Source organism: Ursus arctos, unplaced genomic scaffold (assembly GCF_023065955.2).
Source record: "Ursus arctos isolate Adak ecotype North America unplaced genomic scaffold, UrsArc2.0 scaffold_14, whole genome shotgun sequence".
NCBI classification, from domain to species: domain Eukaryota; kingdom Metazoa; phylum Chordata; class Mammalia; order Carnivora; family Ursidae; genus Ursus; species Ursus arctos.
The window spans coordinates 26054322-26073759 of NW_026622808.1; the positions used below are offsets into that span (position 1 = coordinate 26054322).

General features: G+C 52.2%; 1 protein-coding gene across 1 annotated transcript; it reads right to left on the reverse strand.

Moving 5' to 3' along the window:
* Nucleotides 1-1339: 1339 nt before the first annotated feature.
* Nucleotides 1340-19278, reverse strand: AKAP8 (A-kinase anchoring protein 8). The gene is made up of 14 exons (XM_026490303.4): nucleotides 19159-19278; nucleotides 16683-16721; nucleotides 15211-15243; nucleotides 14447-14723; nucleotides 13519-14008; nucleotides 12884-13013; nucleotides 12605-12651; nucleotides 11461-11494; nucleotides 9430-9517; nucleotides 7515-7656; nucleotides 7081-7174; nucleotides 6502-6632; nucleotides 5279-5374; nucleotides 1340-3060 (listed from the first exon to the last, which is right to left on the reverse strand). Exons 1-14 carry the CDS (start codon nucleotides 19175-19177, stop codon nucleotides 2617-2619), a joined length of 2064 nt encoding a protein of 687 aa, XP_026346088.1. The 5' UTR covers nucleotides 19178-19278; the 3' UTR covers nucleotides 1340-2616.
* Between the last annotated feature and the right edge of the window lie 160 nt (nucleotides 19279-19438).

Below are 19438 nucleotides of genomic sequence, written 5' to 3' on the forward strand. Positions count from 1 at the left end.
CAACTGAGCCAGCCAGGTGCCCCTGACGTACTCCTAATGAGCACTTTGCTCATTACACTGTGGTGTCTACCCTTTAGCAACTGAATTAATTTCATAAAAACCTCAGTGCAATCACACAGGCCCACAATAGGATTACATGAAGCTGACATTAGGCTTCCATTTCTAAGATCTTTCTCCTTGGGAATAGCAGGAATTGCCAAATTCTGTAAACCTTTTCATTTTTTATTTTTTTGAAGATTTTTATTCATTTGAGAGAGTGTGTGCGAGCAGGAAGGGGGAGAGGGAAAAGCAGACTCCCCGCTGAGCAGGGAGCCTGCTGTAGGGCCCTGAGATCACGACCTGAGCTGAAGGCAGCTGCTTAACCAACTGAGCCACCCAGGTGCCCCAAACCCTTTTTCCCCCCTCAAGATTTTTTTAGTTACTAGAGAGACAGAGACAGAGAGCATGCACAGGGAAGAGAGAAGCCCAGGCTCCCCTGTGAGCAGGGAGCCCGATATGGGACTCAATCCCAGGACCCTGGGATCATGACCTGAGCCAAAGGCAAACTCTTAACCCACTGAGCCACCCGGGTGCCCCACCCCCTAAACCTTTTTATTTTATTTTTTATTTTTTTAAAGATTTTATTTATTTATTCGACAGAGATAGAGACAGCCAGCGAGAGAGGGAACACAAGCAGGGGGAGTGGGAGAGGAAGAAGCAGGCTCATAGCAGAGGAGCCTGACGTGGGGCTCGATCCCACAACGCCAGGATCACGCCCTGAGCTGAAGGCAAACGCCTAACCGCTGTGCCGCCCAGGCGCCCTCCCCTAAACCTTTTTAAATAAAAGTGCTCTGTATAAAGTTCATTGTCATTGGTGTCTCACAGATCTGTGTATTAATTTGGGTCATCTACACATCCTTGATAGATGACCCTAAAATTACTTAAGCTTCCCTCCAGGTTTCTCCCCTGCAAGTGGGAAACGACTGGAGTGAGGGAGCTTGTAGTTTATTCCTGTCCCCTCAGGAGACAGAAGGGCATCCCTTTGTGCAATCCACGTAATTCCTCCCATCTTGGGGAATGAGGGCCTGGCTTAAGCCAAGTTTCGAAGTAAAATCATTCGCATCCTTTCACATTCAACCACGCCAAAATAGGTCAGTTTTAGGATAGGCCTTGGATTATGTTTACAAGAGAAACAAAACAGAGCAGTTTCAAAATTTTGTTATCCTTGAGGCCATGGATGTTCAATGCCACCAACCTTTTTGCCTCAAGAGACGAAACCTCGAAGGGCACGCACAACCTGTGACCAAGGCACATCTACCTCACGGGAGTGACGACAGACACAAACAATCCAGAGACACCGTTTTCTTGCTTACTGAGCAATTTATTTGTTTCTAGTTCTTATACTGACTTTTCATAAATATTCATCTCACATCTCCAGTAAAGGTCCTTGAGAGCAGGGCCCATCTCTTACTTTTATCACGGGTTAGTACCTGGTGCACGGTAGATGCTCATCTCGTCTTCTACCATCTAGTAAATTCCCTCGGGCCAACGCTTCCCCAAATGAGACCGTTCAAGGGTCTGCCGGGAAAACAGACCCAACAGTATCATTTCAAGGGGGAAGTATCTTCCACTTCTTTTGATTATATGAAAAGTGTAACTGTTGCTTGCTACCCTTTAACACGTGCTAGCTTTCCTTTCCCACAGATCCAGAAACCTCCAAAGGAACAGTATTTATCTGAAATGTGTTTATTTCACTATATTCATTTCTTACAGATAGCATCTATCTATGGCAATTTATATGTTTTCCATTCACGGGAGTGACACCAAGTTTTTTTGTTTTTTGTTTTTTTTAAATATAGTTTAGTAGTAACTCAATTTAAAGGAAAAACAAAAACAACCCCTGAAGTAACAGAGGGGAAACACAAATGAGGTAAAAAAAAAAAAAAAAGACAAAATAACTCCAAACTATAAAGGTGATTCACCAAAGACTCAAGATTGGGAAAATAATGCCCTAGGCAAAATGACCTCATTCTTGAGGGGCCAGTGGGAGGGTTTCCAAGGGTGCAGGTCTATCAGATTCATGAGGCCTTTGAGCAGAGTTCACTGATGGGACAGAACCAACGCTGCGGTCACAAGATTCTGCTACGTCTTGTGAGGCTCACACGCCATACGCAGTACGCTATCAAAGCAGGTAAAAAAACCGAAGCCAAAGCAAATTCTTAGAACTTAAAAAAAATCCTGTATAAAGCAAGATGCATCCCAGTATTAAGCTGCTCTCAGAAAATAAAATAAAATAAAATAATAAAATAAAATAAAATAGGCATTCAGCCAGCTGCTGTATTTAACAAGCAAAATACCATCAACTCTAGTTACCCAACTTTATTACTCCAGCTGCAGTGTAGAGACTTCACAGCCATTTGCGGGATGTACAACTTCCGCAGCCTTCGAACCACGGCAGAAAGCCATACACGTCTATAGAAGACAAGCCCATGAGGTACACTTTTTTGAAGGAAATGGCTGGGTCTCTTCACCAAAGTTTCCAGCATGTTCCAGTAACATATACCCTAGTTCTGCTTACAAACAAAAGGAGAAAGAGCAAGGCGTTATGACACGCACCCCTCGCAACACGGAGGAGGGTCATTCTGTGGGAGCGACATCTTTGGGCTCTGCATCGGTCTGTTCTGCTCCCGCTTCCGCGACAGCTGGGGCTGGCACCGGAGCCTCGACCCTCACGGCGTCTCCCTCGTCTGCTGCTGGGGCTTGCACTTCAGCTTCCACCGCTTCCTCGCCGCCCTTCTCGGAGGCCACGCCACACGCTGTCTCCACTTCCACCGGCTGTTCCGGGTGGGGACTGCTAGCGGCTTGGGCCGTGTCCATGGGGCCTTCTCCTTTGGCCAGCGTGTCACCGCTTTCTGGAGCCGGCGCTCCTTCCCCATCTACCGCTCTCACGGCTGCCGTAATGACCTCGGCCAACACCTCCGCGGCCACCTCCTCGGGCGTCTCCTCCTTCTCCTCACTCCCTAAATTGTCATCCCCTTCCATTTCTGGATCCACAGCTTCATTGGTGAAAGGGTCTTCACCCTGGCCAAGAAGAGCAACAGGTCAGTGCAAAGGAGAGAACGAAGGGGGCCCAGGCTGCCAGGAGCCCGTGTTTCTATGCTGAACAGCCAACAAGAGAAACGCTTCCCACGACAGCAGGTGAGGGCATCCCATGGGTGCTCGGCGCCTTCAGGTTCAGAAAAGGCGTCTCAGAATAGGCTCACCGCAACCGTTCTGCACCTTTTTTTTTAAAAAAAGATTTTATTTACTTGACAGAGATAGCGAGAGAGAGAGAGAGAGAGAGAGAATGAGCACAAACAGGGGGAGCAGCAGGCAGAGGGAGAGGGAGGCAGGGTCCCCGCTGAGCAGGGAGCCCAACAAGGGGCTTGATCCCAGGACCCTGGATCATGACCTGAGCCAAAGGCAGACACTTAACTGACTGAGCCACCCAGGTGTCCCGTTTTGCACCTTTTGTCTTTTAACTTTTATTTTCTTAGCTAGGACCTAGAACACAATGGGGAAAGCAGAATCAGGGGCTATTCTTGTTTTTAATACTAGCAATTTTGATACTTACAACTGGTTTTTAAAAGATGTACTTCTCCGTGCTCATTCAAAGGCTTTTTAGAATGAAGTATTTATAAAAATTTATTAACTTTATTTTAAAGATTTTTAGTTATTTATTTGAGAGAGAGAGAGGGGACACCTGGGTGGCTGAGTTAGTTGTCTGCCTTCGGCTCAGGTCATGATCCCAGGGTCCTGGGATCGACCCCCGGATCTGGCTCCCTGCTCAGTGGGGGGTCTGCTTCTCCCTCTCCCTCCCCATTTGTGCTCTCTCTGACCAATAAACAATCTTTAAAAAAAAAAGAGAGTGAGAGAGATCAAGACAGCGAGCATGGAGGGGAGGAGCAGGAAGCAGACTCCCCGCTGAGCAGGGAGCCCGATGCGGGGCTCGATCCCAGGACCCTGGGATCATGACCTGAGCCAAAGGCAGACGCTGAACCACCTGAGCCAGCCAGGGGCCCCATTTACAAATATTTAATACAACTGCCCCCATTTTGCATTTTTTATTCAAGCATATAATGGTGAAGAAAAGTTCAAAAAGACCTAGGATTTCTTAACCCAACTGAAACAAAAAAGCTTCATAACAGGAAGTTTAGACTATTTTAAATTTTAGTTTCATTTACGTACACAGCCCTGGTTACAAGGGTGCCCCATTCTGCAGATAAGGAAAGGAGACTCAGCGAGTTGCCCAAGGCCACACAGCTGTTGAACACCAGTCAGGACGGACTCCAAGTCTGACTCTCAGAAGCCGAACTTAGGCAAAACTATCTCTAGTTTAGAAAATATGAACATTATGGGGCACCGAAGTAAATAAATAAAATCTTAAAAAAGAAAGAAAGACAGAAAATGTAAACATTATCATTAGCAGATTAAGAAATAGGTTTTAAAATACAGCATTTAGGAGGTGCCTGGCTGGCTCAGTCAGGGGATCTCAGGGTCACGAGCTGGAGCCCCACATTAGGTGCAGAGATTACTTAAAAAAAAAAAAAAAACCTTTAAAATAAAGATAGTAAAATAAAATAAAAACAAAAACACTGACCAGTCACGGTTCTTAAACTGGTTATGCCCCTTTAATGGCTGGCATGAAGCGTCAAATACTAAAGGATTTAGTAACTGAGAGGCGGGCAGACAGGTTCTCGTAGTCGGGCTGTGCTGGTGCGTAAGAACCCGCCGCACACGCGGACGTTTGGGGCCGAGCGTTTACCCAGTGGACTTCCCAGGAGGAACCAGGGGCTCTCCCAGTCGGACTCCCCTCCAGGCCGCCCTCTCTGGGGCTCTTCATACTCTGCTCCAGTCACTAAGGCTCAGCAGTTGTGGCTCCACCTGCTCTTCCCCCCCCTTGAGCTGCGGGCTCACGGCTCGTTCTCTCTGCCAGCAAAACCTCCTTTTGGCTTCTTTCCTGGACCACCATCATCTAACTTGGATTGCCCGGTAAGCACCTCAGCATCCCTTGCTCAATGTTTCATGGCTATCCGAGGTGAGCCCTCACCACCATGCAGACCGATCAAGCAGGACCACGGCCCAGATCCTGGGCGAGCGGGGAGTCGCAGGAAACCCACCCCGATACATTCCCATACCCGCCCATTCTTCAAAAGACTCAGAGATGCTAAATACTGCACTCCGGATGCAACTCCACACTCGCAGAGTCCATCCTGCATTCCAGAAGCTTCTCCCGTCCACTGCACTCCTCAGCACAAACCTTGAGGTATTTTTCCAGCATCTTCACTATGTGTCTGTTGTTCAAAACGCTCTTAGCCACATGGAGACTGGTCTTCTTGAACTGTTCAGCAGCCAACTGCAGAGGGAAGGCAAGGTGGACTTTTACACGCGGTGCACCCAGAGCAGCACGGAAACAAACCAGCCAGGCTGCCCTGAGCTGCCCTGGGATCAGCCCTAGTCAGAACGAGGACTACCACCTCTCCTCACTGCGGCAAATCCTGAGATGCCAGACTCCAATCATGAGAGAGAGGCGGCCCTGGAGGGATACCAAAACCGGGACTGTGAGGCAGCGTAAAAAAGTCTGATAAAAGATGAGAGCACAGGCACCCCACGGACGTCCAGGTCCCGTGTGCACGCTCAAGGATGGCAAGAGAACACTTACAGACAGACAGGTGCTGTGTGGGCTCGGTATGGCAGAAGGGCAAGTTTTTTCTTTTCAGTTTTCTGAGTTGCAGTGACCTTACAAGTAAATTCAGCAGCAGCAGAAAAGAATGCTGCAAACATTTGGCTGTTTTAGAGCTTGACCCATTCAAACAATAATCCCTTGTTAGTTTAGTGCTCTCTAGATGATCTTTCATAAACTAGTAGATGCCTGGGCAGGACTAAGGACAGGCACCAAACCAGGGATCAGCAAGCCAGAGCCTATAGGCCAAATGCAGCCTCGCCCATGCTTCACAACCGGACTCTGGCTGCTTTTGCCCACCAGCAGCAGACGTCAGGTGTTGGAAACCCCGTAGCCTGCAAAGCCAAAAACGTCTGTGATTTGACCATTAAAAAAAAAAAGTCTGCCAATATCCTGAGCTACACATTTAGCTTTGGGCCCCATCAGCTAATTAGGACCAAATAAGTTCTTAACTCTGGTTCCCCTAGGCCATGGTGCTCTGAATGGCCCTCAGCCTCCACTCCCCGGAAATCCAGTTTGTCAGCCACCGGGAAACTTACCTGTGTGGTTTACAGGGGACATTCTCAACCGGGAGAACTTCAGCTACTCTATTTAAGTCAACCCTAAGCAACACGTTTTTTTGCATCTTAGCAGAAACTGGGATGCCTCTTACAACCCACCAATGAAGTCAGAGACTCAGTGGACTGTCAAGAGCTCCTGAAGACGCTAGCATTCCCCACCAGACACGGAAGGCTCTGAGCCCCACCGCCGGGGCCCGCCGCCGCAGGGGCCCTCCTGGCGCGGCCCGAGGAGGGACTTACCCTGCGGTTGTGATTGTGGTCCACCGAGTGCAGGTGCCGCTGCAGGAGCTGATGCTGCGCTGGGATCAGCATGTCACAAGCCAGGCAGTGAGCGGCCTCGATCTTCTTGAAAAAGTGCTCCTGGCCAATCCCTGTCGGTACAACCCAAGTCTGGTCCAATCTGGGACAGCAGGCAAGTGATGCTCTCCTCCTGCCTCCCAAAAGGGCCCCCATTTTCTCCCGGTAGTCCCAAAGGACCAGGTTAGGACAGAATCTGTGGGGGCCCCCACCTGCCCTCCAGCAGGAGTGTGCAGACAGAAGTACCTCCACACCTGGGGATTTTATTCTTCAACTGTTTTCATCCCTCTCATCATTTTTCTTTACACAAAGAAGGAAAAAACACCAGAAGGCTTCGTATCAGTCCAACACGCTGCCAGCAGAGCTGTGACATTCATTAAGCCACGCTCTGTCCAGCACTATGTGCCCTGCCTGAGGGTCTTCCTGTCACATTCTCAGCAGCCCTGCCCTGGGCTGGCTTTGCCCCCAGCCGTGCACGCCTTAGCGGCACGTGGAATGGCATGCCCCAAGACCACAGCTCACCTTTGAAAGGATCTGGTTTGGGTTTCGTGCTTTCCTTCTCCATCAACTCCTGACGCCGCTTCTCAATTTTCTTATTCCTGTTTATGATGTACTCCTAGAGGAGAAGGAATGATACGAGGACAGTGTGGTGTGTGTGCCTATCTCTCAGCTGCACCAGAGGCAGCTCACCAAGGCGGCTACCAAGCCCTCGGCAGAGCACAGCCCTGTCTCAGCTGCCCCAAGGACGGGAAGACGGCTGTTTAAGCAGCTCCGTGGGCGGAACTCATAGGAACTACAATGGCCAGAGAGCTCGGCTCTCCCTCTGACCTGGGACTTGTACACTCTTATTCTGGAAAGTCCAGGCCTCATTTCCCTTCCCTTTCCCTTCTCTGTGAAGGATTCAATTCCTGGAGGACCATCAGGAAATACTGTGATTGAGGCCGAGTGTGCTTTACCTGGAGGAACTCCACTGTCTTGTCGGGGAGTTTGGTACTGATAAACCTCAGTGTCTCTTTGTGAAATTTGCTTTGTAGATGCTTCTGGATTTCTTCATCTTCAAAGCTACGAAACTTGCACACAGAACAGGCGAACTGAATCCTGGAGAAGGAAGATGAAAAGAACAGTGACATAGGAGTAGCCAGCTCATCTCTGGTTGGAACGGAAATGGAAACAGGGAAGCAATTTCTGTACCAAGACTTCTGACTTCACGTGGGGCATCAGAATAGCAGATGCCCCAGGTCTCCCCAACCTGAGAATGGGGGTGCGATCTTGCAAGTGTTCTAGGAAAATGATTCACGCGCCACACCAGTCTTTCTGGCCCAAAGGCCCACAAGAGAACACCCTAAGGTGGAGACTTTCCAAACTGTGGATTCCCTAAAGGCCCCCAGACCACTGCTCTGAGGCGGGGCGTAGTACCTAACTCTAACTTCTTTCTGCAGCCACCAGGGTAACATGGGAACCTCATTTTAACGTAAGGGAGAAATTTCTAAAGACCTTCCACAATCTAAAACTCAAAAACCCAAGATCAATTTTTCCACAGTGCTCAACTTTAAGACCCATCATATCAAACTCTATGGCTAAAAACGGATGTCTTCGTTGCGTACTTTCAAAACCTCACAAATGCAATCATGCTGTACGGCAAGGGGAGAGCCGCCCGCAGAGCCCTATGGCCCCTCAGTGGGGCGCTGCTTCCCTCAGCTCTGCCGAGGATGCTTTGGCGCATCTGGGCTGGCGGCATAGGCCCCGTGGCACTCAGGACTCCTCATCTACCAACTCAGACTTCTGCTGGCTCCCGATGCCTGCTTCTTTTGCAGAGACCCCCAACAGAGGAGTGAAAAGAGCGAGCTCTGGGGCCCTCTGTGTACGAACAGGTTATCAGGCAGCAGGCAAAGAAATTCAGGGTTCGCACTTCCTGCTGCATCTTTACCTACCCTGTGACAATTTCTCCAAGTCTCTTTGAGGACCCTCTGTTTCTAGGGTGGATTCTAAACATTCCTTCTGAAGAAAAAGTCATCTAATTTCTCCTGGGGCATGAAAATAATCTCATCTAGCCATCATGTATTCATTTGTTCGAAAAAAGTGTTCTGGTGACTTTCTGTTTAACACCCTGAAGCTCTGACCTTCCGGTTCCTGGCTTTCTTGCCTCTACTGTCGGATCTTTGGCTAACTTTTTTTTTTTTTTTTTTTGCATTTCTTTGCACAGGAAAAGCACCACCCCATCTGAGCCTTAAGGGCAAGGATTTCCCCTTAAGTCAGGAAGAGAGTGTGTGTGTAGAGAAACCACCACATGTGGTCGAGACCTAAGCAACCAAGGGCTCCCGTAGCCACCAGTGGTTTACATTTCTAGTCAGCAGTCACCTGATCACTGGAAAGACAGAGAGGCACGTGGTGTGGTCACACCAAACACCCTTTGCACTTTTGCAACTCTTTTTCTATTTAGAGACAAAATTCATAAGGTATTACTCATCCACGTAGAATTGCCATGCTGAACTCGAGGTGGTCCGCGTTTGGATAAGGGACCCAAAGCACCTTCTCAGCAGCTCTGCTGAATGAAGTTCACTTGTCTGGGGTGACAGATACAAGCCAGGGACAAGGAAGCTCTGGGCAGGGGAGCAGGGGAGCAGGAGAGCAGGAGAGCAAGAGAGCCCCCTGCTGGACACATGTGGGCCATGGAGACCCACTGGCAAGAACAGAATGCCATCTGTGTTTCCCAAGTTTTATCTCCTTTCCCCTGACTCGGATTTCCTGACAGACTCCAGAGGCAGATCAAACCCGGCTGCTCCCCCATTGTGGAGTGAAGACGGTTGAGCTCTGGAGAACCCTGACAGTGCTCAGCTTCTGGCCAATCTCCCACCTTGCCTGTCTCCTCACCTGTCAGCTGCTCGGTCTCGCATCCGGTCTCTCCTCCTTTGCTTTTCTCTTCTCTTCTTTACTTCATCATCCTCATCGTCCTTCTCTCCTGCAACAGAGAAGTTCCTTAGAGACACCCTGAGAAGCCCATAGAGGAGCGGAGCACCAGGGCCTTGATGGGGGGCCACAGCTCGGCCACCACACCCCATACCCGCCGCTGCCTCCATACACGGCAGGGTCAGGACACCCTGAGGCACCAATAGTCTGTCAAAGGCTCCCAACAGGGATGGGCCTTTGATGAGAACTCTTCGGAGTTCCCAGGGAGTCACCTTACTGCCCCCCGTGGCCTAATAAGGCTGGGATGGGCCAGGGCCCAGCCCGCCCAGCCCACTCGCACCATGGCCCGCTTGCTCTCTGTCCTTTCCTATCCTGCTTTTCCAATCCAGTGCCCTACCATTGGGTCTTCTCCCAAACCCACTTAAGGAGAGAGAGAAGCAATTTTTCCCAGATAAAGAGGCAGCAGCTGGAAGGCCTCAGAAAATAAAGCAAGCCACTCTACTGCCCTCCGTCCCACCTCTAGGTGGACCATGAGGACTGTCCCGTCAGCCTCTTCTGAACTAGGGCCTCAGCAGGTATGACAGTCCTTGCTGGCCCAAACTCTATCTTCCACTCACAAAAACCGTCCATTTAGGGCCGTCCCAGGGCTACAAGGGAAGCAGTCCTAGAAACAAAAGTGGGAAGAGACCAACTGGTCCTCCGTGGTCCCCTGGGGCCAGTGCAGGAGCTCCTCCGAGAGCCGTGCAGCCCAGCGCCCCAGTGTTGAGGCCAGGCCAGGCCACTGTGGCTCAGGGCCAGGGCCAGACACTGAGGAAAGGTTGGATAAGCATCTGAACTGTAACCCCTACCCCTGATGCCAGTCACGAGACTGTCCCACGAAGATGGCGACCGGCGTGCGCTGCTCAGAAGCCTCTCAAAAGGGCGTGTGGGGTTTTTGGCAAGAGGTCACTGCCTGAAACTATTACTGCTGTTTAATAGCAAAGTCATCCCGGGTAGGCAGCAGGACCTGTGCGCAATAAACATGTCACCTTTGCTTTAGCATTTGCCCTGCTGCACGAGCCGCTAAATGCTCTGCGTGGTCCCAAGCTATAGGCATAACTGCTTCAGTATCGAGGTGGGAGGACCTTGGCGGGGTGGCTCAGCCCGAACACACAGCAGAAGGAGCATGTAAGCCAGGGGCCTGCAGATTTACGGGAGCAGAGCCACGAAGAGCCAGCCTGTGATTCTTGGGGAAAACCCGCTATGGACAGACCCACGGGAACATGAAAAGAAACAAATGCTTTTTGGGTAAGCTCAAGGCCACGCTGTCTCAGGCTGCTTCTCCATGGCCCCCCGGAAAGGTTTAACTTTGCTCTGCTCCTGCCACTTGCTTTGGACTCTTAGGTCCCCCGCAAGGGCACCGGTGAGCCCTGCTGAGCAAGGAGTCTCTGGAGGATCTTGGGTTTGGGTGTACCTGACAGGTCTCCCTCCCCCCACCCCCAGCTCCCAACCGGGGCAGGTGTCTGAACTCCGTCCCATACAGCAGGGAGCACTGCCGCTGCCACATCCCCACCAGAGGATGAGGGCACAAGCCTGGGCTGGCAACTGAGGGAACTGTGAAAAGAAAGAAGCCCAGGAAAAGACAGTACAGGGACCTGCACTGGCAAGCAGGTAATAGAGAAGACGGGCTGGAGAGCGCCTTTTCTTTTCTTTCTTGCATTTCTGAGACTTTCCCTTCCCTGCTACTGCAAGCTGTTTCCCTTCCCTACTACTGCAACCTCAGAAATGAGGTTTCCCCCCCTCTCCACAGCCTGCCATCAAGTGAGGCAAACAGACCTGTTTCCAGCAAGTGCTGTTCTAAGCACTGCAATGAAGCCTCAGGGTGAGCACCACAGCCAAGGCCCACCCAGTGGCCACCAGTCCCTCCATCCAGGCCCCAGGCTTGCTCAGAAGGCCAGCCCGGATGGGAGCTTAGCAGACACAGGAAAGCTCAAAGGGGCACCAAGCAATGCCTACCTCTCTGCCTCCCAGGGTCGAAGAATTCGTCCTCCTGAAAAAGGGAACACACGAAGTCGGACTGTAAGGTGGAGTTTCCAGAACTCCACAACCGACCCAGCACCCTGCCACCACCTGGTCACAATGTGTCAGGAGAGGTCCCAGGGCAGTGGGAGAGGGTGAGTGTGTCCTATCACTTCTCTTGGTTGCCTTCTGAGATTCTATAATGACCAATGTGCTTTTTTTATTAAAGTCACTGGCCCTTTTCCGGTTCTTTCTACAGATAAAGAACTGCCCTTGGCAAACAGCACCTGCACAGTTCTGCACATGGGAGTGCAAACAGCCCATCCATCAGCTCTATGTCAAGAAAACCCAACTGGTAGGATGTTAGTTCCATCACTCTTTACCGAAAAGGGGCTTTATCATGTTCCCCAGCCATCTATTCATATTTACCAAAGGCTATAACAAACCAGGTGTAGATTGAAAACGATGCATCTAACTGAAAATCGCAACACAGCCCGTTTTTCTTAGGCATTGAGCTCAAGATTCAGTAAGTCAGCAGCAGAGACACAGAGATTCCCAGACTCAAGATCTAAGCAAACCAAAAAGGGAGCAAGTGAGGCCCTTCCCTGTAATCTGACCATCAGAAGCACTTGGTCGCAGCCTTCATACACCCAGGTCTCCAGGCCCTACCCCAGACGTGGATCAGAATTTGCAGGGGCGGCAAAGGCTCACCACCTCGGTGCTCGTGAGTGGTCATGGCTCAGAGCTGACCGTAAATGCCTGTCTCCTGTGACTGGCTCTAAGGGCTGAGTGACGAGGAGGCAGCTGAGCACCAGCACAGAGTAGGCAGGATGCGAGTCTTCAGTGCATGTTCGAAAGCCTCAGCCCACACAGTCCACTGCACTTACCATGCAAGTGGCTACTCACATCACTGAGGATACGGGAATGGCTGGAGAGAGGGCTGGGGCTTTTTTCAAGAAGGGAAGGATTGTCACGAGTGCAAAACTTAGAAAACCAGCTGCAAGTCAGGCTATTAAATCCACTTGCAAAGCAATCAAGTCTACCACAGAAGCTGTTCCTGCCTCCTTGGGAGAAAGAGGCGAAAGTAAAGAAATCCCACACCAGAGAAACAAAGAAGGGTGACCAGTGAAGATGGACTTACACCCCTGAATTCTTCATCTCCTGACCGGAAGTCAGCAGCTCCATCATCTACCAGACACAAAGAAGAGGGAAAGTCAGTCCCTTGGGGGTTGGCCCACTCCCTGTTTCACCCTCCCAGGCTCACTGTCCAGAGTGACCACGCTTGTCCTGAGTGCACTGGGGGCCTCGGGAGCGTGGGTGACACATGCCACCCTTGAGTTCGACACCTGTCCGTGGTATGTATGGGCAGGCAGAGCACCAAGAAGGAAACAGACTTATCTTACGCCCACCCAGGGCCTACCGTTTTCAGAAAAATCTCCTTCGCTGTCATCCCGGGCCACTTTGGCATCCGGCTCATCGTAGATCTGCAACTGCTTCCGTTTCCTGCCCATGCCGTCTGGGCCACAGCGGTCAAACCCTCTCCGCCTGGGCTACAGACACAAGCACATCTGGTGTACCGCTTACCCGGACCATTAAGATACCCCAGAGAAACGAAGAACGGAAAGGTTGTAAGATCAGAGAACAGAGGCAGAAAAGATCTTTCAGAAAACAAAGGGAGATGACATAGTTGAGGCCTGCCGCCACCCCCAATTTCATGCCAAGCGGAAGAAGTCAGACACAAAAAGGCCATGTGTTATATGATCACATTCGAACGAAAGGTCTGGGAGAGGCAACTCTACAAAATCAGAAAGCAGATCAGCACTTCCCAAGGCTGGAGGCGAGGACGGGGAGTGCCTGCTAATGGCAGAGGTTTGCATCATTCCCAGTTGATGGAAATGTTGTAAAATTAGATGGTGGTGAAGGCTGCACAATTCTGCACATTTTTACTAGAACTCAAATTGTGCACTTAAAAATGAGTGAATCTTAACAGGATGCAAATTTGCCTCCACACAGCTGTCTGAAAAGAAGGCAGATTAGAACTTCCTGACGGCTTACCCGATCCCTTATCCGGGTCTGTGACCGGCCACATCCATAGGGCACCGAGTTGTCATAACCGCCGGCCCCTTGCATGCCCATCACACCGAAGTCAGGGGCCATGGACTGGGAGAACAGGGAAGGCGGTGGCCGGCTGGGAGAGGGGCCTCCCAGGCCCCGCCCACCCACATAGTTCAGCTCGGTCCAGGGAGCAGACAGGGGCTCGGAGGAGGCTGCAGGCGGCATGAAAGGGTCGCTGCGCAGGAAGGTGCTGGGGTTGCTCCGGTCCTGGAAGCGGCCCTGGCTCTGGCCCCGGCCCCGCATGAAGCCATCAAGGGAGCCCCGCTCACGGGCTGGGTCCCGGCAGTCGCTGTACTGACTGCTAAAGCCACCATTTCGGTCAGGCCCCAGGTCAAAGTCATAATCGTAGCTATAGCTGGGGCGATAGGGATGGTGCTCAGGGAGGCAAGACCTGGAGTCATAGGACTCGAACGACTGGAAGCGGAAGGAGCTGCAAAGGAAGCATAACTGTCACTACACTCCGGGTAAAAGCCCAAGTTTCCTGCAAGGCTGGCTTCTCTACATTCAGAACAGCACACCATATTACCACACAGGCCTCCTAAATGCTCAGAAGGCACGACAAACCCCCTTGAACACTGTTGAATGAGGTACATGGAGCCCTTGGCCACAAGAACAAGAAAGAGGGTCTACAGGTACCTGATGCAGAAATAAGGAGTCTAGCACTAGCGTAGTCTACCTAAGCTCCACCACCCTGGACACCAACTAGTCCCATTACAATGCCTCTGCCCCAGTAACTGTCCGACTCATCTACTTCACACTCAGGAGGGAGCTGGGAAAAGCCCTCCCCGGAAGAGGGGGTACCCACTGCCACCTGCACAAAGCTCGGGGGGGGGGGGATCCCCAGGGAAGGGTTCAGGTCCATAATCACCTCTCCCGGTCCTGCATGCCCTCCCCACCGCCGCTGCTCCCGCCCCTGCCTCCTTCCTTGGACATCATGTCCAAACGCTGGTTGATCTTGGCAATGAGGGAGTCAGAATTGTCGGTGCACGGCTCTGGGCCGTAAGAGGCCATGTGCACAGCAGGGGCCCCAGCTCCCAGGCCATCGCTGGCCTTAGTAGCCTCCCATGAGGCTGGGCCATAGCTGTAGGTCGCTCCTGTGGAGACACTGGTGTTCTGGGCACCATAATAATTGTAGTTTTCATAACCTGCCATAGGGAGGAAGAGCCAAATCAGAACTCAGAAGCCGCAAGGTCAGTTAGTCTACAGCAGACATGTCTGGGGAGAGCACCCATTACCCATATAGAAGGAAGAGCGTCAAGGAACCAAATGTTGCTGGTATCACCCCGTACTGTGCACACCACCTGCCAAAAGGCAGTAAGAGAAGGGCAGGGGCGCAGCCCCGGCAATGAGTGGTGGGTTTCCCGTGCCAGATCCGAGTCTTGTTCCCCATCCAAAGCCAGAGGTGGCTGAGAGCCCACGAGTGGCAGTGGGGGCTGCTGCTCCCAGAGCACAAGCACAACCCCCAGCCTCTAGCAAGTTCTCCTTGAGAATGCCGGGACCTGCCAAGCCTTCAGAAGAGCAACGAGCGCAGCTAGAATGGGAGATGGGGATGGGAGGTCCCTGTATCCCAGCCCTCCCGGGTAGCTGACCAGAGGAACATCTTGCCCACCCACAGACACCCCGAGGGCCTACCTTGCCAGCTGGCCACACCAGTTCCATAGGCACCTTAGAGGAAACAAAAACACACAAGAACTTTGTATACAGAGTGAAGGTACCTGAGACAGCCCCTCCAATCGTCACCTCAGTCCACTATCCGCAGGTCCAGAGCCACAGGCAGCTGTGGCAGTGCTGTGGGAGGCACCCCTGGTTGTCCATTAAGGCCAGAAATGGACGGGGCCCACTAGTTGTAAAACTCATTTCCTACGGAGCACTCAGCTAAGCATAACCAAGACTTCTCTCGTAGGCAAGCCTCACCTCCCCCAGCAGGACAAGCAGAAAGGACGCTGCAGCATTCCCAGGAAGTGTTCAGCCTGGGCCACCAGCCAAGAGGCCCGATCCCCTGGCAGAGCCCTTCAAAAGTGCCAGTTCTCACAGTAGCCAGAGCTCAGGCACCACTAACACGGACAACACATCAGTGGAAAATCATGTCCCCGACTCAACTGAGCAAGGGGACATTAATTATGTACCCTAGCGACATGGAGGGACTCCTCCTGGAAAACTTGGTGATGGGCGAAAAGGTGACTCCACCACCCCCAGTGGTGCTAGGGGCAAGTTCCAGGTTCAGAAAACAAAGAGAGCCGTTATCCCATCCCCTGGAACAAATGCTGGCAAAAAGCAGAAAACCTCACCACCAGAGAGGACATTCTGGTCCTTCAAACACAGGCAGCATGGTGATCCAGATTCCAGAGCAAGGGCAGCAATCAGGCCCCACGCCAAATCTAGCCCACTGCCTGTCTTTGTAGGGCCAGAAAGCTAAGAATGCTTTTTACCTTTTTAAACAGTTGGAGATGGAAAAAAAAAAAAAGAATATTTCATGACATGAAATGCATTCTCTGCACCCTTCACATACCTGTCAAAACTCACAGAACTGCTTAACCAATGACTATTAACTGTGGATCATAACTGTGTACCGACTTTGACTTGTTACTGACCATAAATGTATCCTACTAATGTAAAATATTAACAATAAGGGAAACTCCTGGGATGAAAAGCAGAGGAAGCACAGGGAATCCTGTACTATCTACTCAATCCCATAAGTCTCAAACTATTAAAAAATAAAGTCTATTAATCATAAAAATCTTTCATTATACCCTTGGCTATTTACTTAGAATAACCCAAATTCCTAAAGCAAAGACTATCACATATGGAAATTATATGGTATGCAAGTTTCAGTGCCCTTAAGTAAATATCACCGGCATACAACTACATCTATTTCTTTATAAACCTCTCTGTGACTTTCACATTGCAAAGACTGTGTAGCTCCCAAAACCAAAAAAATTTTTACTATGTAGCCCTTTACAGAAAAGGGTCTCCGGATCTCCGGGCTAGCCCCAGTCCTCCTGTCAGCCTCTCCAGGTTACAGTTCACTGTCCCTAGGTTTGTCATGCTAGTACCTCAGATCAGACCTGTGGGGGTGGAATCCGTGCCTCCCCGTAAGGTCTTACCTTGGGTGTTGGTGGGTCCAGCACTCCACGCCCCATAGCCTGTGAAGAGAAGACCTGTGAGTGAGGATCCTATTTGTCACAATAGACAACAGGTGCTTCTGAGGTGCTCCGAGGAGCCAAAGCGATCGCCTTGAAGGAGGGTTCGGTGCCAGCCTCACAAGGCAGCAGAACCACAGCACTGTCCCTCTAAAAGTCCTCCGTAGCTGGCTGATTGCATTACCACATTCCACCCGCCTGAGGTCAAAGCAGAAAAGAGTTGGGGTGAATAGGCTTTGGGGCCAGCTCTGCTGGTGGCCTGCTGACAGACTCTGGCCTACATCTCAGTCTGCAACTCAGGAGAACACAGGATAAACTGCCAGCTGGCCCAGCAGGACACAGTTGTGTCCGCACCCTGGGGCAGTTCGGCTCACCAAGCAGCCTTAAGTCCCCCATAACTGAAAAACAAAGTTCAGAATTTGGAGATGACAGCAGTGCCTCTGCAGGCCTCACTTCTTTGTGACTTTGGACCCTCCAATGGTCCCCTGGGCCTTCAAGTCCCCGGGCCTCAGCCTGGCCTAATTTATCCGGGCTGCACTCCTCTCTGTGATGGCTTCCCTTGCCCCCGCGGACTCCCGTGACAACATCTGTCTGGGCCCTCTTCATTTCTGTGTCCCTGGAACCCCAAACAAAGCTGGGCATGGGCGGCTATCCACACCTGTCAACAATCCCCAACATTACAGAACAGGAATACAGCCTCTCTTACCAGAACAACCCAAGCCACTAGCTAACTGCTTAGTGTGTGCTGACACACGACAGGAACTGAGTGTCCCTGAATGCTGTTTAGAGATGAGAGAGCTAACGGTTAAGTTAGGGGACTTGACCCAAAGACACACTGCTGATGTTTGCCCTCTGTAGGCTACAGTCTCCCCATGCCACACAGCCTTCTATGTGTGTGAGGTAGAAGGGGCACAACTATGGGGCACTGGTCTAAGTAGCATACACTAATCACATAACCTCACAACACCCCTTTAGATGGGTAATATTTACCCTGTTGTACCCAGAAGCTCAAGTAGCTGTCACTTGCCCATGATCATGGAGCTGGAGAATGGAAGAACAGGGACATGACCTCAGATCTAGGTGCCTCCTACACCCAGAGAACAACTGTCAAGGCTCAGCAAGTCCTGAGAAATAACTCTAGGTGGCAAAGCTACAGAAGGATTCAGGGAGGCCCCACTATCTAAACTGAGCCTGAAGGGTTTTGGCAGACAGGAAGTGAGGGGAATAAAACCTCTTCGTGCTCAGGGCGTGAATGGGGCAGGATTACTCTCTGAAAAATCTGGTGGGAAGCGGGCAAAGAATTGTGAGACGCGGTCGGACTGCAGAAAAGACCGGAAAAGCCAGGGTGAGACACCCAAGCACACCGTGCGCCTCAGGACCTCCCTTGCAATTCCTGCTGGTGGATCCTAACACTGTCTCCTTTCAAGATCTGTGCCTTCCTCTAGCTGCTGCAGCCAAGATCAGACTGCTTGCTTCTCCAACCTCATATACTTGGATAAGGACTTCACCTGGTCAAGCCCTACCCCACGTATCCCAAACTTCGACTCTCCCTGCGGGCACACTTGGCTTCCAGCACAGAGTAAAAGCCTCCTAGGAACCTCTGATTCTGGACACTGACACCGGGTCGCTCGAGAAGATCCGTCCTGCCGCAGGCCCCGAGGCCCAAGCGGCACATTTCCTCTTTCACAGCCCTCAGCCATCTCCAGCCGCCGCCCCCCCCGAACATCAGGTTTCCAACTTTGCACAGAAAGATATCCTACACCTGACCCCCCCCAAGTCTTGTCCTAGGCCAACAGGAGTCATGCACAGGGCAGGAGCCCGCCGAGACTGACCCCTGCAGTGGCCGCGCTCAACTCCACTGCGCTGCACCTCGGAGTTGGAGGTGAAAGGTCCAACCGCGCGCCGCCGGGACGGCTTCCGGGACCGGCGCGACGGACCACGTGCATCGCGCGCAGGCCCCCGCCAAGCCCCACAGCCCGGAGACAGGCAGCCGAACTCCCCCGGCCTCCAACAGCGGACCCCGCGCCCCACGAGCTCTCGCTGTGGCTCCGCCCCCGGGCGCCGCCATTTTGTGGTCTTCCGAAGTGGAAGGCGGGCCTCCGAGCGGCGGGGTCGACCGGCCCAGCCTCGCCGGGGATGAGGGGTAGAAACGGCCAGGACAGCCCACGGCGCCCCCCGAAGCCCGCCGCAGCGTCTGCCCGCCAAACCCCGCCCGCCTCCTCAAGCCTCGCCGGCCAATCCGCACGCAGCGACCCGGGAGTGACGGCTCCGAGGTCCAATGAACAGCGCGCGCGCGCGCCCCGGCCTCCTCTCCGCTGGGTCGGGCTGGAGTAACCGCGTTCCGGCGTAGGTCCGGGCCCGCGGCCCTCTACGCAGCAGTGGCTGCGTTGCCCAGGCAGCGCCTGTCCGCCCCATCCCGCACTGAGCCACCCAAACGAACCTCCGTAGCCCTGCTCCATGTCTTCAGCTCGGCCCGCCAGCAGCCCCTTTTTCTAGGCTGCCACAGAACGCATGCGCTCAACACACCTTCCGCCGTCTGCTACTGGAAGACCAGGAGCACACGTCACTCCTTCCGCACACCACCATTGGCTGGCTTTCACTGCGTACCCGCCCCTGTCGCCCCAGCGGACCTTCCGGTTGCTTGGGCTTGGCTTTCGCAGCATCTTGGGAGTTTTGGTCCGGCCACGGAGTCTTACCGCGCGCAGGCGCCTTCCTCTTCC

Bases quoted from the DNA above. Each gene is read 5' to 3' on its own strand.
- AKAP8 (XM_026490303.4), bottom strand. The intron at 7,657-9,429 runs GTGAGGAGACAG...TTCCTTCTCCAG, and splicing joins CGAGACCGAGCAGCTGACAG to GATTCAGTTCGCCTGTTCTG. The intron at 7,175-7,514 runs GTAAAGCACACT...CTTCTCCTCTAG, and splicing joins AGACAGTGGAGTTCCTCCAG to GAGTACATCATAAACAGGAA.